This window comes from Nesoenas mayeri (genome assembly GCF_963082525.1).
Source record: "Nesoenas mayeri genome assembly, chromosome: 7".
Classification (NCBI taxonomy): domain Eukaryota; kingdom Metazoa; phylum Chordata; class Aves; order Columbiformes; family Columbidae; genus Nesoenas; species Nesoenas mayeri.
The window spans coordinates 18,771,325-18,789,129 of NC_137551.1; the positions used below are offsets into that span (position 1 = coordinate 18,771,325).

The 17,805-nt window shown below is 43.7% G+C and overlaps 1 protein-coding gene across 1 annotated transcript in view; it reads right to left on the reverse strand.

Annotated features, from left to right (window-relative positions):
• The window catches only part of TLL2 (tolloid like 2), a gene marked incomplete at its 3' end in the record, with an annotated part of 89,386 nt that overhangs the window by 24,613 nt on the left and 46,968 nt on the right, over positions 1 to 17,805 (reverse strand). Inside the window, exons 3-8 of the mRNA XM_080347682.1 lie at positions 14,075 to 14,152; positions 11,793 to 11,963; positions 9,707 to 9,824; positions 9,106 to 9,284; positions 8,710 to 8,815; positions 3,729 to 3,853 (exon numbers count right to left, since the gene is read on the reverse strand). Of these exons, the coding sequence (XP_080203808.1) occupies positions 3,729 to 3,853; positions 8,710 to 8,815; positions 9,106 to 9,284; positions 9,707 to 9,824; positions 11,793 to 11,963; positions 14,075 to 14,152 (777 nt within the window). The remainder of the gene's footprint in view (positions 1 to 3,728; positions 3,854 to 8,709; positions 8,816 to 9,105; positions 9,285 to 9,706; positions 9,825 to 11,792; positions 11,964 to 14,074; positions 14,153 to 17,805) is intronic.

The following is a 17,805-nucleotide window of genomic DNA, read 5'->3' on the forward strand; positions in this document are numbered from 1 at the left end:
GCATTCTAACCCATAACTCAACAAGATATATAAATGTCCTTTTTCCCTGCTCAAAAATCTATTTAAACAAATATTAAATGACAAAGAGAACTCTAAAACACTGGGAACACATACTTAATTACCATAATGGCACTGGACAAAGAGGATTACTGCCCTCAGCCCAACTTCAGCAAAGCTTTCCAACCACCCAGACTTAATTCTCCCAAGCGTAACTACACAGTACCTTGCAAGACTGTAATTATGGAACAGGCACTAACATATCTACTACCAAGCACTACTCTGCTAAAATATCGTGAAAGCAGATGTAGCTAACTATCCAAACCTTGCAGAGGAAGCTCTCCAAACCTGCTGGGAGAGGCTGGCCTTTCAGTGCAGAGGCGAGCAATTGCCTGCATGTCTAGGGAGAAGCAGGATAATAATGAGCAATGCATATTTGTGTAGAGCAGAATCTCTTGCAGAACACACTGATACGCAATACAAATGTACTCCATTTAGTCACTAAGCCAACAGGTCCAGTAAGACTACTGTTTGGTACTTCTGAGGCCCAAGAAACTGAACTGGGGTGGTTTTCACATGTGGTGAAGGTGCTGATGCACAAATAAGCTGCTAGAAAGGAACAGAGGTGAAAAGCAAAGTAGGAAAGGTCAATGCTTCAGAAGTCATTTGTAGACGTAGTTGAGTGACAGGCACTTAGTTCACCAGCTGGTTACTAGTACACTACACCTTTTTCAAGCTGAACATAGTATTGGATAGGATGACGTAACGCAGGACCATTCTCAATTTATAGTTTAGCCATCACTGCACAGTTAGCAGAGCTACACACAGAGGCCTGTTTCCTTTAGCATAGCAAAGATTGCTGGATGTGCCATTTTAAAGTCTTTTGTAGCTACTATACTCATCAAATCCTCAACATGCATCTTTATAAAAATCTAGCATTTAGTATTATGCAGTAGAATGCATTTTGTTTTCCAGAAATTCCTTCAGCAAATCTAATCTGGTTTCACCTGGCTTGGTACTAACTTTAACCCAGCAGGTATAAGCTTTGGGGAATTAAGAACAATTTAAAACAGCAGGGTTTGAGAATGGAAAAGCTAAGACAGCTCTTACTGTAGCAGCCACAAGAGCTTCAGCCTAATGAGTTGCAGAGCCTTGTTTCTTACAATAGACACAGCAGTCATTCTGGCTTGTACCACTGCACACTTGTAACTCATCCTTCACTATGCCAGCTCTTTTTTGGGGGGCCTTTCTCAGGCATTCTCAGATGGACACTCTCTTCCTAAAAGTGAAACCATCTGCTGTTCAACTTCTGGAGTATGTTGTTGCATTTTACTTAAAAACCCTCAGCTTGACTACTGAACAAAGTTGTCCTCAAAGTCTCATTCAGATCCTGCTCAAACATACAACAGAAGTTCTTTGGGTTTCAACTCCTATGCTTTGCACTTTGCACAAGAAGAGAACTTTTCAAGCTACAGATTCAAATGGCAGCTGAGGATGTTAATGTCATTAAATATACTGCATCCCTTCTCTTCAAATGCAACCTGTGAATAAATTTTGAGGCAAAGGAAAAAAGAAAACCAGCCAAAACAATAGGTATTTGAAGAAAATTTGTTTAGTAGGCTTAAAGCTCTAAACAATTTGCTGTCAAATGTTTTCTGAACTGACATAACCTCTGCTAAAACTCTCTGGAAAAAATTCTAGAAAGTAGAGGAGTTCTACTTTGCAAGTAGAAAACTGAGACTCATAAGGGTCCTCATTTTAAGAAAGCTGCTTTGTAGATTTTAGTTTTACTTTAACCTCAGGCCAAAGTGGCTTTTCAGCTTGCCTCAAGAAATCTGAATCTGCAGTTGATGCTTCCAGCTATGGGATTGAAAAACCTGCTTGGATTAAGTCTGACTCAATCAAAAAACATGGTGTGAGACATCTCTATTTTTTTTTTTAAATTTTGAGTGTTCAAATGATCCAATTCCTAAACTCATCTGTGAGATAATTTTCCAAGAACTACATCTTGTTCAACCAAAAGTGAATTAGAGAAAATTATGAGTGGTAAAAACAAACAGACAAACAAACAAAAAACCCAAACAAAAAACAAACAAACCCCAACAAAACAGCAACAACAACCACCACGTTAGTTAGAACTAGCGTACCTAAGAAAGTTATATCACTCACTATAAGCTAAGTAGTGATCCCCAAATATCACAGAGCCTGAAGTACCGTTGATCCCTAGAATTTATTTTAGACCCTTGTGAACTCACACTCTCTGACATGGATACAGAAAAGAAGCAGATCTGCACACCGGCTATCCCTCATTTCCCATGGCCTCATTAATAGTTCACAGAGCAGTGCCAGCCAGCCACTCACTTGAGATGCGACTCTATACTGGTAAAACTTCTCTCTCCTACTAACATTTTCCCCTTTGTGATAGGTTTGTTCCAAGAAAATTAGTCATTTATGATCTTATTAGGTTTATGATCAGTCAAAGCCACTCTCAATGGGATCAACATGTTGGCCAGACCAACCATTTAGATAGACTCCTGGGCCGTGCTTGCAAAAGTCCTTTTTTTTTTTTCATTTTACAGAGTCATTCTGCAGAATTAGGGCAACTCTCATTCTCCAGTATCTTATCATGAATGTTTCATTACCAGTAGAAATTCAACAGAGCTTGTTAAATTTTCACTCTCCGAGCATCACACTTTCCATGCTATCTTTCTCCTCAGTTGCTGCAGTCCGTACCACAGGCACCACACTGGGTGCTACCTTTGCTTCAAGCCTCTTTTTACATCCCCACATTCAAACTGTCCACCAGTCTGGCAGATTTCTTCTCTGGAATCTGGTTTTCTCTGTTAATCTATTCAGCTAAAATTGTCACATAAACTTCTGCTAATATCTCCACTTCAAAAGGATCCTTTTGTTCTGATGAGTAAATTTAGTCTCCCAATTCCATCTGTGACCCAAATGCTCTTTTTGCCAATCTTTTCAGATCCCAGACAAAGCAGGACTCAGTACATCACACATATGTAGATGGATTCTCTCTTTCCAGTCTATCAACCCTTTTGCAGCGGAAAGAAGGGTACAGCTGTCTCCTGAACAGCTCGAAGCTCCAGCGTCCAGCACCTGGTTGCTTCACAAATCAGCATCTTTGGGCTTTCTTTGACGTTATTTCCCAAACCCCAGTGCAACACACTATAATCACAGAGACACACTTTGGGCTTCCTTAAGGCTCACCCCTGTAACACCACCTATATAAATAACTCAACAGAAGTCTGTTGGTGTGCAGAGACTCTGGTCTACCAGATCTCTCTCTGCCACTTTTCTAACTGCTAGTCCCCACTCTGTCCATGGTCTTGTACATTGATTTAATTTGCTATGAACAAAGCCTACACCTTTAAGTCTACGCAGTATATTTATATGGAGCCAACAGCAAAATACAAGTCTTGGCTTAGCCCCCCTCCCCAGCCTACTCTGCAGCTCCTCTTACTAAGTTTCAGTAGAGAACACTGGACAAACCTGAATCCCCAAACCAAACAGGAATTCCAGCAAAGTGCTAATAGGAGACACATTTTGGGCAAGTTCAATTCTTCCACATCTCCAGCTTGAAGCATTTGATTGTCTATGTTTCCCAAGTCTCTTTTGTCAAAGGGACCATTAAGGTGATCTTGAACTCCAATGCTTTCCAGGTAAAACCATGTGTCTACAATAAAGCTGGAGCCATCTCCATAAGCCATATTTACCTGGGCATTTGTACAACTTCCTCGCCTGAGCGATGTCTCCCTGACTCAGGCGAATACGCTGACCAATGGTTGGCCGGACCCCATTATCGTCACGACGGGGAAGGATAGTGTCGAGGAAAACGCCTCTGAATGGAAGAACACAGAGACAAAGAGGAGTGACATAGGGAAAGTGACACGATGCACAAGAAGTCATCCTGGCAGGCCCCCTACAGCATCCCCTTTGCCATATATCCCATGCTAACAAGCAAGAGTAATGTATATTGTGATAACTACATAATGAGGTGGCCTTCTCACTACAGCCAACACCTTCTAAATATACAAGCAAGTCTGCCAAGTCAGTAAATTTGTCTTTGGATATATCAAGACTGCCACTGCCTCTGTTTGAGTATAGATGCATTCGTTGCCGTAAATCAGAACAGGTAAAGAAATATTCTTGCAGAAGGTTCATGGCACATCTGGCTCAGCAGGAGCACAGATTGGACACTTAAGCCAAAGGAGCAGAGGAAAGGGGAGCTTGTTCAGTAGCAGATGGAGTTGGGTTGGCAGAGACAAGTGAAAAAGATCAGTGCTCTATCTTTGTTCTCCATGAGTTTCCAAGCTAATGACTCCATTTCTCTCTGCGTCTTTTTCCTCACTCCTATTTCTTCCATGTGGTACTTCATACTCAGGAACTCTCTACTGCACTTCTGATGTCAGTCCAGAAAAAGATTTAATCCCACTTATATCAAAATGCAAAGCCCACGCATCCAGGCAAGAGCCCGCATGCTGAAGAGACCCCAACTCAGTATTAGGGCTACAGGGTTAAAGGCAGAACGAGGATCAGAAACCTGAGCTCCAAGTTGGGAAAGTCCAAGGCCTCATGGCCAGGCTGTCCAGTCCACAGAAACCATCTCACTGCACTCCTGAATGTCTAACAGGTGCCAGTGAGTTTGAAACTTTGGCATCACATCTGGGAGGCAGACTTCTTTTTCTGAAGGACAGAATACAACTGTCTGTGGAGTCCGATGGGAAATCAGGGCAGAAGCAATAATTTTTTTGCTGCCTAGTCCTGATATAAGAGTCTTTAAGTATGGATTAAGCTCTAAGTAAACAAGTAATTCCGTTCATTGGACTGCTCAGCTGTGTAAGAGCTTTGGGAAGGAGCCCGAGAGGGCTTTTTTTATACTGGTTTAATTTTAAGTAAATACTGCAAGTAGAGTATTTGGATCACAGCTGTCCAGAGCTGCAGCCAATATTCTTGAACAGAAAATATCATTCTATTAAACATACATTGTGGGGCAAAATTCTGTTGTAAATATTAAAACTAAAGAAAAAAATAGGGGGGAAGGACATTTTTTTAAAAAAATGGAATCTACTGTTGCATGGGGGATGTGGGTTTTTTTTCAGTGGCAGGAAAATTCCTGATCAGCCCTAAAATCAGTGCTTACAATCTCTGAGGTGAGCCCATCACATTTTGATTGACAAATTCAGGCTGGCATTCCACATGGCATGCCTCAGGCTCAATTTTTTGAAGTTTACATATCAAAAATAAATTCTTCAATTCCAGAAACAACACAAACAGAGAAACAGGTCTGTTTGCCCACAGTTAAATTTTCAAGCCTCCTCAGGAGTTCACAGAAGAACTTGGTATTTGGCAGGGACATAGTTCTGCGGCCAGTGAAATGCTTTCTGCAGATCTCCAGGCTGAACCAGGGAAGAATGACAAAGAGAAATCACCACTTGCCCATGCAAACTTTTGATTTTTTCCCATTACAGCCCTCATGAGTGCATACTCATAGCCCCCAGACCATAACATACACCTAGGGGACTGCTCGCACAACACAGACATCCCACAGCTTCAAATTACCTTGTGATCACTTATATTACTTGCTAAACACATTTTATTTCAGAAGGCTTTACCTTACGGTTGGACCAGTAAGATTTCTAGTTTTGCTTTTTCTACCAACTGAATTTTGTGCTTCTTTGACATGTACTGCTGAACACGACTCCAGATTAGGAGGCAGCAAGTATAGTTCCTCTCATTTTACCATCAAAAACACTGAGAACAGAGGAGAGTGTCTTTCTTGTTTAAACTGCACAGGTCCCAGCAGCCCCATGCTGTCTACCCAAACCCCATTTGCTGAACAACATTTATGATTTTAAGTTGCACATTTCACAAGCGTCTTCAAGAGCACTAATACTTTGGCTCACAAATTAATCAACACCAAGTGGACATCATTAAGAGTGCCCGAGCTGCTCTGTTTAACACCAGAATTGTTCTTCAATAAGATAACGAACCTCCCTTCCCAGAGGTAAGAAAATAATCAGGAATCCTGGATGCTCCATTCTCCTGCTGTCCAGGACCCACCATTGCTACTAGAACAACAGAGTTTAAGCAGAAAAGCACTCAAGAGTAATTAGCACCCACATAGTACTCTGAATGTGTAAGGTGTTACATAAACATTATGAAATTATCAAGTGATCTTGAGAAATGCTGAATATTCACCATCCCATCTGAGGGCAATAGATACAGGTGCTTTCTAAACATCACTCAAGGAAGCAGATGTTCAAGGCAGGTTAAGCACTCAGCTGCAGGTATTATGGCTACATTTTGTCCTAACTCTGCATTTATAGCCCCATCTGCAGAGGAGAGACAACATAACCCTACTTCACACAGTAACACCTGTGGAGGATGTAAGCACTGTGTGTCTGTATGGTGCAGGATTAGGATGGTGTGTTGCCAATATGTCAAGAAGATGCCCCTTGACATATAGGCAGTGCTACCAGCATCCTGATTCAAACAGCAGCTTTGCAGAGGTCATGTTCTGTAACAACAGGCTGTGCTGCCATGTCTAATAGCAAGAGGCTCAGTGAATTAAGGTAACGCACTATTTGCTTAGGGCTCTGTGGAGGTTCAAACTTTCTTATTGCTAAGCCACCATTTATGGGTCTTGACAGCAGTAAAAGAAATTGTTTAATGAGACAGCAATATTCAATTTCATTCGCTGTCATGTCTGTAAGGAATGCACCAGGAAATAAAAGCCTGCAGCCATACTCTGCAAAACAGGCAACTTTCTGACATAGACAAGAATAGAGGTTCCCATGGTAAAAACCTGTTACTGCTGTCATTACAGTCTCTTGTGCCATACGCCTGTTCCTATTAGCTACAGACACAAATCAGAAACATGTTTTGCTGTGAACTGAAAATGAGCAGTGACTCCTGCAGAAATTTTCAAGAGCACCACTGGAAACAATTTCCACTACTAGGACTCATTGTTTCAGAAAAACTGTCCCTTTCTGTTCCAGGCACAAAGTTTAGAATAAAAAGGGCCTCAGATCTGCAGCAGCATTTGACCACGGCAAACACCATATGATTTGCTATCACCAGTATTCACAGGAGTCATAAATGACACAGTTGTGCTAAGCGCCATGTATGAGTTGCTTCAAGACAATGAGCGACAGACACGACTGTGTCCTTCACCTCCTCCTCACACGTCCTGTCTCCAGTGGTGGGGTGCTCAGACCATCTTTTTGCTATGTGGATGTTCTGGTGTATGCAAACATACTAACACAGCCACTACAGCTCTTCCCTTAGCAGTGTCACACAGAGGATCTCCCCCATTCTCAGCTACTCATCTTAATGAAACTTGCTGGAAGTCAATATCTCCACGGGCTCTATGCCTTTATGAGTTTTGGTTGCAATTAGCCAGCACCTGCAAACCACTGTAAGGTGGGAAGGAGATATGCATACACTCACAAATCTCTACTGTTTGGCCAAAGTAAGCATTGCTCTCTTAGGGAAGCAGATGTCAAGAGAGGTCTTGGTAAAGCAAAAGCCTGTTCCCAGCACTGCCTATTTATGATGAGAGCACAATCGGCCCACAGAGGCACTTAGTGCTCAGTTCAATTACTGCATAAAGACTGCTGCTGGGGTGAAGGTGGGTCACAGAGACAAAGGGCTTAAAGAAAACAGACTTAAAAATCCTATTAAGCACCAATTTAAATTTAGAAGGACTCTTGCCATTTTTATCCCCTTTTGGCCCAGCAGTGTTCTGAAGGACCCTGGTTTTCAAGAGACACAGACTCAAAGGCATCCACAATATAAATGGCAGTAATAACTTAATCTTGCTTTTGTGTAAGACAATTCTAACCATTTAGAGACTACAAAATGCTGGAAGGGTCCAGTAGATGCCTCAGGGGTAGAAAAATTGTTTGCTTTGGGTATTTGGTCCAAAGAAATCTCTGAAGGCTGCAAAGCACCCTTGCTCAGCCACCATCTCCCCCTTGCATGAACAAACACCATTTCAGCAAGTTTGATAATTTTTTCCAAGTTGCTCATTTCACCTCTCTACCCAGTAGAGCTGTCTAATCACAAAATGGGATGAGATGAGAGTCAAGGGCAAACAGGCTACACAAAAATTGGCCAGTTAGTTGGGGCAGGAACAGGACTGAAAACTTCTCCATGAAGAATCCAGTCACACAGAATCACAGAGCTGCAGAGGTCGTGATCTAAAGCACAAGCATAAATGGTTAAAAAAAAATAGCCAAGCAATTGAAGATCATGGTTCAGAGTTTAAATTCCCCCCTTGGCAAACGTGCTCGAGGTTTGGAAGGCAATATTGTCACTTCAAAGCACAAGCTGGATGACCAAAAGATTCACGGTGTTTTTATTATCCCCTTGAAGGTGGGCAGTTACATACACACATACATGCATGCTGGCTGGGAAGATTGCAAAACATGCTAACATGCTTTTGGAAGGTCTCCAAGACTATCAGCATTGGGTGAATATAGTGGGGAGGGGAAAACAGCAGTTCACTATATTTCTCTTCACCCACCTTGCTTTTTCAAATATTTTCCAAGCTTTGCAATGCAGCAGAGCTCACTGCAACTATCACATATCTCTGCAATAAACCACAGGTCTCCTTCTAGGCTCCATGTATCCCATAGAGCTAATCACAACTACTGAAAATAGTCCTAAGCACATTTAACCTTGGATTATCACCTGGAAAATGTGTTCCTAGCATAGTGCATGATGCTATCGAAGTCATAGGTCTCTCCCAGCGAGTTCACTTCCCCAGCCTCCATCTTTAAAAAGTTGTACTCCTGACCTGTGATGCCAAACACAAAGGGAAAAAACAAATCACTTAAAAAAAAAAGGTGCCTTTTACCTCTGGGCACCTAAAATGAAAGGGATATACTCCTACATCCCAACAATTCCAGCTGGCCATCCAAAATCTCTACTCACCCAACTATTCTGACCCCTATTCTAGGTAAGGACTAGCAACATGTCTTCTTCTCCATCCCAGCTCACAGACCACTAGGGTTTTCCACAAGTCCTGTAAGAAAGGTTTCCACCTACCCAAAAGCCAAGTGGAATGAACTGAAGTGCTATTTTTACCTTGCTGTATGTTCTCTCTGATGATTGTGACATGCTGGTCCCTGTCAGGCCGTGTGTGCTCATGCCAGAAACCCACCACATGACCCAGCTCATGAGCCACAATACCAAACTTGTCACAGTTTTTCCCAATGGATATCGCCTGAGGGCCACCTCCTCGGCGACCCACATATGAGCAGCATCTGGAAGACAAAACCCACAAACCCATGCAGCACATCAATGAATAGTGGAAGCTTGAGATATAGCAACAGGAGATGGCATCTGGCAGGATCTAGGACAGGTCAGCAGCCGCATACGCTATGTGTACTTACGTTATGTGTGTGCATATTTATAAATAAAACACATAAGTGCATATCTATAAAAATGCATATATAAACTTAAGTGTTATCCCAGGGAAAATAATCTAGAAAGGCTTAGCATCTTCTTCTGAGCAAATACTAAATTATCCTTGCAAATCTTACTGGAAGCGACCAGATGCATCTCTGTGACAGATTCCCCCATGTAGCCATTGGTCTATTCTGACCAGAGCTAGACTTAAAACTGTTCATCAACGAAAGGGACGTTTGTAACACAGACGGCTGCAGGGAATGTGTGTATCACTTACCCGCATGTTCTGTACGTGAACACAATGAAACTCTCTTCATCAGTTCTCTCCACAAATGTCACACAAGTGTGCTTCTCCCAGTGCCTCATCGCTTGCTTAAAGATAGCTCTTTGGGTTCCTGAAAATGAAATCCAAGAGCAGCAAACAGTGAAGGTCTGGCTTTCATGAAAACCTCATATAGACTTCGTCTGGATAGAGGAACAGTCAATCTTATACCTGTAGACACCTCTAGGAATCTGGGACCCACTTCCAACTACAGTGCTAATTTACTGTATCATCCTTATGCTTGATTAATTGCTCTAATTAAACAGGTAGCGGTTTTGGTTAAGCACATCAATATTTCTGCTTATGAGAAACACCACCTTACTAGGGATCTGCATACCACCAGCTACTCAGTGGCATGCCACATTTGCTTTCAGGACATAATGTAACATGACCACACACATCTTTCAAGACCCAGGAATCCCACAAGTGCTACAGATGCTTCCCAAAACTGAGGCAAAGCTGTCATCAGGTAGTTTATCTTTAGAATTATAAGCAAAAACCATATAGGAACCAGAGGCAGTCTTGGGACAGTGTAAGAAGCTGTAGAGATTCACTGGAGAATCTGAGAAGTGGGATTTTATGCCTGTCTCACAGTAGCAAGACAAGCCACAGGACCTTCCCTCCCCAGGGAGTCAGACACCTGCAGCAGTCACAGCATCCAGAACAGTCACACAGACAGCAGGGACGCGATGCCCTAGAGTGGTACATGGCCCCATGAGGCTTCCTTACAGCACTGCCTTTCCAGCACAGCCTGCAGAGCAAGCTCACACTCTCAAGAGGGACTAGAGAGGGACAAAAAAACCAGAAGTACATCAGAAAGGCACAAGAAACACAGAGAGGAGCTCCAGCATGGGATTAAGCTGAGGTAAAATGCCAAGCTGAACACAGAAGAGAACTGTGCTATGGTGAGAGCTGCTTCATACATACTCATCCAAACGGAAGGATGGTTTTATCTATTCTGGACTGGTTTGGGAAACCTGTAACACGGAGAAGACTTTCTTGTCAGCCCCTGAGGGTAGTGGTGGTTGTTCTCTGACAAGTGTGGAGCAACAGCTGTGGCTATCAGGCTACTCAACATCCTGTCAGGTTGCACAAGCCCCTTCTTCTGTAGGAGGTGCACAGACCCTTCCACTGGGGCTTCAGACTCCTGGCAACAGTGTGTGTTCCAGAATGAGGTAAGGTCTGGATGAATATGTTTAAGAGGTCTTGAAGATCACCCCAAACTAGCAGAAGGAGCAGGACTGGGGAGACAAACCCACACTGTACAAACTGCCCTTTGTTACTGGGACAAAGTGCACCACAGGAGCCCAAGGTAACATGGTCTGCTGGAACTAAGTGGGACATGGTGGAGGCAGCCTGGGGGGAACAACAGACAGGAAAGAGCTGGCTCCAGTGAGGCACAGAGCACTTCTCATCCATGAGTCAAGGAAACTAATCCCACAGGGAACCACTGAGCTATGGAGAGGTGGCATCAGAGCAAGTTGGCTGTTTGCTTTGCATGAGAGACTTGCAAGAGATCTGCTGCACTCCAAGAGACATTTTAGCTTGGACAGTGCCCAGGAGATGCTATAGAGATTCTAAAACAGATACTCTGGAGACCTTCTGATCCAGCTCACTGTTACTGTTACATAGCTAGAGGAGACCCTGAAGTCTGGTGCGCAAACCCAGCAGGTCAGGAAGCAGAGTGCACGGGTAAAGTTCTCCAAGCGAGGATTCACAAAGCACCCCAGTGTCTTTCTGCTCCTGCTATTGCAACAGCAGAGAGGATCCCTTTCAGGAAACACAGGGCGAGTGCAGCTCACATGTGCTGGCAATCAAGAAAAGTAACTGAGTCACCCAGTTATTTCTTGGACTCCAAGAAACTGCACACTTCATTCTCAGGCTTCCACAGTTCCTTGTGCAACCACACGCCCACCCTGACTCAGGAGAGAGGTTCCTAAGGACCCAAGTCATTTGTGGGAAAAGTCTGCTCCCGAGATCTCCCTCACATTTTGAGACACTCACCCCTGAGCAAACAGGGAGCAACGTTTTCACTACTGACCAGTGAAATTTCCTCCGATCACATAGGGGATGACTCCCCCTGGCCAGATCCTCTCAGCCCTGGATGTGGTTGCCCTGCGCACTCTGGGAGAGGAGTGTGTATCCATCCCAGACTCATCTGTATATTCCTTCCTCTTCGGGTTCCTCGCAAGCGTTGTATTCTGCCTGCCGTCTGCAAGACAGAGTGGCAATACTGTTTAAATCCTCTTTAGTTCCACCTGCAGCCCTCAGGTAATACCCTGGAGCTTCAGAAAAAGAAAAACAGAAAAAGCGAGATGTTAATGCAAACCTGAAGCTGTAGCCAGATTTGCCAGTGATTTGTTTGGGACTCAGAGACAGTTAATCTGTAGCAACGTGGCCCTTCTTGTTTTGGATCCTCCCCGTGCACTGTGCAAAACCTATTGTGCCAGAAAGGTGTAAAGGGACATTCCCCCGTCTGTAGCCACTCCAACAGCAACTTCGTAGATGGGGACACAGCACTTAAACGAGGGGAATGGGAGGAGTGAGATCAAACAAGCCCAGATGCCACTGTATGTTCTCAACCTGCCCTACTCATCCAGATCTGCAGGGAAAAGTTTATTCAGGCAGGGCTGGCTTCACAACAGCAAGAATTACTCATTTGAGTTGGCCTTGGAAGAAGAGGACAGGCCACTCAGACTGGAACTTACACTAGTCAAGGCTGAAAAGTATTACGTAAAAGTGTTTGTTTTCACATGTTAGGTCTCCAGTGCTCTGGAAACAACACTAGCATGTGTCAGGGCTGCACAGACACCACTTCTTGGCTAAGGTGCCTGTATCACACAGCCAATCCATCAGCTGGACTTCAGCAAAGCAGTAATTAAACACAAGGATTGCTACACCTGCAGAGAGTGCTGGCCTAAAGGGAACTCCCTCCCCACCTAGAAAGAGGCAGCTTTGCTGGCAGTGGCTCCTCAGTGCTGGTGTCCTCTCTGAAGCTTCGAGAAGCTTCCAGTTGTGGTCTTGTAATTTGTGTGGAAATCAACAAGACCGGCTGCAACTTTGCTTCTCAAGCTGCCAGGTTATGAAAATGCACAAGCCCTGCTGAGACCTTCCTCCATTGACTAGAGGGGCTCCTGAGAGCCTCTCTTCCCATTCATCCTTCCAGTGGAAGCACCAGTAAGCAAACCACTACTGTAAAGGCTGAAGGGATCAAAACAATGGGAAAAAAATTAAGGCAGTGCAGGGGGATGAAAGGAATGAACTTCAAACCCTCCCTCCTGCTTCACCAGGTCCAGCCCTTCCCCACTCAACACTCTGCTTCGAGCTGCGGGACAAAGCCTGGAATTTGCCTTTTGTTCTTCTTCCTCCTGTGAGAATGCCTGTAAGATCACAGGTCCAGACTGATCCTGTAAACAACACCTTACCTACATGAGTGGGAGAAGCCAACTGCAAAACTTGGCCTGGGTGATAGCCCCGCTTCAGGGCAACAGAAACTTAAACTGGTTTAGCTGAAACACCCCTACAGCAAGGATCAGCCAGCTAGCATTACATCTCTGCCTTGGAGTAAAATGTTTTTGCTGTCCCATGACAGTCATGGCTTCCTGTACATCCTGGGTCTGGCTGGGATGGAGTTAACTTTTCTCATAGCAGCCCATAAGGTACTAGGTTTTGGATTTGTGGCTAAAACAATGTTGATAACACACCAATGTTCAAGCAACTGCTGAAAAGTGCTTGTACAGCATTAAGGCTTTCTTTTTCTCACTCTGCTGAGAACTGTACACCCGCCAAGCAAGTAGCCATGGGATAGTGCAAGAAGCTGGGAGAGGATACAGAAGGGATAGCTGATGCAAATTGGCCAAATGGATATCCCATACCATATGTCATCATGCTCAGCAATAAAATCTGTGAGGTTTTGTCTCCCAAGGTAACTATTGCTCAAACTTGCTGGGCATCAGTCTGCTTGTGGATAGACGTGAGCAACTGACTATCACTTGGCTTTGGTTTTTTTCTCTTTCCTTCACTTATTACACTTTTTCTCAACCAATGCATTTTCTTGCTTTTGGTCTTCTTGTTCTCTCATCTGTCCTGCTGGAGGAGGGGGGATAGTGACCAAGCAGCTGTGTGGGTGCTCGTCTGCTGGATGGGGCCAACCCACCATGCTATACAAGACAAACCCACGAACAGCAACAAATGTAGATGCCTGGGCAAGGTTGGTCTCCTAGCCACGGAGGCACACACATGTACACGGACAAAACATGTTTTACAGGAGGTAAAAAAAGCAAATAAAAGATACCCAAAGGTCTGGGTGGGGTACCACATTACCCTTTTTAACTGCTTTGTTACTGCGATCAGTTGAAGTGGCGTTCTCACTTGACACAAAAGACTGTTCTCCCAGGCCTCCTGAAAAGGAAAAAGAGCAGAGACACAACTCCTGGTGAGTAGGCTGGCAGAGTTCTGACACGGGAAGGACAGCAGCTGTCAGTGATTGCCATCTGTGGATCTGCAGCCACACAAACTGGCTGATCGCTCTCTACAAAGAACGAAGTCTAAGAGCCTGATAAAGCTGGGCTCTTTTCCTAGATTTGTTCCTAGCTTATAGTGACATCTTACAACTTGTTACCATCCTATGCCCTACTTTCTCCATATGCTAAATAGGCAGAAAGTCTCTTCTGGGGAAGGCTAGTTCCACGGAGAGTTACTGAGAATAGGAGCTATACTTTTGTTACCATGCTCCTTGTAAGTACCACTATAAAATCTCAAATTAAAAAAGGTACACTGTCAAGGCAAAGAATGATCTACATTCAGTCCTATAAGCTCTATCAGCTCTTAAACATTTGGCCTGAATTCAGCTTCACCTGAAAAGAGAAGTCCTTCTCTGTGATGCCTATACCCACTGGAAAGACCCTGAATTACACATCTTCTTTCTTGATTTGGTAAATATATTATTCTGTTCACAAAATATTTTCTAGTCTTTCTTCCCACAACCACTATCTTCAGCTTCCCCTAAAATGCCTGTTTCTAAACTAACTCTCCCAATACTAGTTAGCAAAGCGAAGACTAAACAAACAAAGTAACAAAAAACAACCAAGCACAAACCAACCACACGAACACACAAAACACCAACAAACCACAACCAAAACCTCAGAGAGGCTAAAGATTTCAAAAAGGGTAAAGAAGCAGCAGTATATTTGCAATGCATTTTCCAGTTTCTTAAAAAAATGTCTAAATTAATATAAAGTTTAGAGTGCTTAATGATTTCACACCCTGCCATAAAATCTGCCCAGGGAGATGGGGGAAAAGTATGGAGGCTCCAACAAGGTACACCAAATTCTGTGCTTCAAAGCCTCTTAAGGCTTGTTTAGATGTCTCTTGCTTGAGTGCAAAACAATACATATGAATTTCTAAAAATCAGCATCTGGACATCTCAATAGGTGCAGATCTTCACAGGTCAAACCAGAATTCTACAAGGAAGGGGCTTGGGACATTTCACAGTGTTTCAGCATACCTGCTTCAGCCTCTTGTTAAACTGGTTACTTGAGCTATGCCAAAAACAGTCTTCCAGAAAGCATTTGAAGTTCCTGTGACAGCTTTCAAATTTTCACCATCTCTCAAAAGCAGGTTGACCAACAATCAAAGTCTTGAGATCTACGTAGCACCAGCAGCTGCCAAGTGTGGTGAGGGATGGAGCACTAGGAGATCATCCAGCAGTACAAGGCCACTTGGGACATGGGTAGTAGAAGAAAAATGCAATGAAAGGGACAGAAAAATGGTTGGAAGATGGGGTAGAGGGAAGAGAAGAACCAGTCTCTTCTTTCTCTAGCTGTCTGCCTTCCACATTTCCTGGTCTTTCCATTTTGCAAGGTCCAATTTAGGAATACCACAGAAGCTAGAGGCAACTACAGAGTTTGGAAACCTGGGCAGCAAGCCACAAGAGTGACAGATCCAACATGGAAAACCAACCAGAATCTCTTTGGCAGGAAAGCTCTCCATGGTGACTATAGTATGAGGGAAAACTCAAAAACAGTGCCTAGGGTAAGAGAGCACAACACTTGATGCAGCAAGATGTATAACATAAAACTGGCACAGACTACATTCACAGCTTTAGAAAGGTGGTGCTGGTGCCACCACTGTTCTCCACTTCTCTCCTTCCACATCTTGCTATCATGGGTCCCCTGAAGGGAGGCTGAATGAGCTGATTTCTGCAGATGTATTAGCAAGGGCAAGTTTCTACAGTCTTGGTGGCCAGGTAAAGCATGAAGAGAACAATGAAACACCATATGCAGAAAGAGAGATACTGTTAGTCATATAGCTCTGCTGGATGCTGTGCGGACATTTCCAAGAGAAACGTCCCACTTTCAAGACAGCTGGACATCTTCCAGCCCCTGAACCAGTCTTGCTTTGCCAGCTGAAAAACTCTCTTTTTGCTCTGGAACTGGCTTCTCACAAACCCTTCTCCAGCCCGTCCAAAGGGGCAAGGACAGGGAAAAGGTACACGTCTGGCACCCTGGAAGAGGGCTGAGAGGATGGTATCAAATTCTACCTCTCCAACATTATACTACTGTAGCTAATTAGAATATTAAGAAAGGGATGATGAAATACAGCAATAAAATGAACCAGAGAAATGTAAAATACCCAGACTCTCAGCTGACTATAGGCTAAGGCTTCCTGGTCCAAGAGACACATTAAATCAGGGGACTGTCACCCAAAGGAAGTACCATAATTTAACAGAGCTTGACTGGACAAAAGCCACTAGATGTGTGAACAGGAACAAGCCTGATTCAACAAGATGGATTGCTCTGAACTCTATCACTCTTTTCCAGCCTCAATGTCCCATCCTAAGATTTCCCTTTGTTTTCTTTCATGCCCAGTCCTGGTCACTTCCTTAAGCTCAAGCTCAACAAAAGTTCCTCTTCTCAGCTAAATTTTACAGCCCCAGGACTTCTCACTCACTCCAAAGTATACTATTCTTTACATAATATCCCATTCTGCTTAAAGGAAGCCCCAACCAGCCATTCACCACCAGAATTATTAAGGCATGCAGTCTTTGCTGTAGCAAAGGATAATTTTGTATTTCTAAATAAATGCAGCTTGCTTCCAGTCACAAACAGATTGCTTCTTAATTGAACTTGGGAGGTGAATTATATGGTGAATTAGGAAAAAAGAACAACTCTGTATTTAGTGAATTGTTCCCCCAAGAGGGAACTCTATGGGATTGAATTGCAAATGATGGCACCAAACCCTACAGCCGGGCCCCCTCTCCTGCACCCGCGCTGCTGACCTCTGCCGTGCCGCAGTGTCACTTGGGCAGACGGCTTTTCCAAGCTCGAGCACATTCTTTCCCAGAGATCAGTGCAAGCCTTGGTTTCTTATGCAAAGGAGAAGATTGAATAAACTAGTGTGACTAATGAAATCTACAACATCTTTGCATATTTTGTCTCATCGTAGCTGATGAAAAGGGAGACCACTGCACAAAGGGCACATATGGGTGTGCAAAGATACCGGGTATTTTCAAGCACTACTAATCTCACTAGTACAGACAGGGAACAGGGAGCACCTATACTCTTCCATAAGGATGTTTTTGAATCATGTATGAGAATTTTGGAAGTTCCTGTTCCGATTCAGTTGAGCTTTTAGACATTTCCTACCCTTATGACACCTAAGCATATCCCAAAGATGAAAGTGACTTAACAGACATTTAGTCCTCTGATTCTTCCTAAGACAAGGTTAATGCATGACCCTAGCAAAACAAAGATAAAGTAACTGACATATCATCATCAATAAATAAGGAAGCCAAGAAATGCACCTTGCATCTGGCAGCAGCTGCACATAGGCTGCAGGCAATGTGCAGGTCTTGCTGTCCCCTCAACATGTCCCTGAAGTTGCATCTCTCTGTCGGACTATTCTGTCTCCTCCAAGAGGAGAGCAGATTGCCATGCTACTGCTCCAGAGCATGAAATGCTCGTGTATGTGTTGAAGCCCATTATCATTAGAAACAACAAAGAGGAGAATGGAGATTTTCAGTTTGACAGAATGCTCTGTTGAAACTAAACACA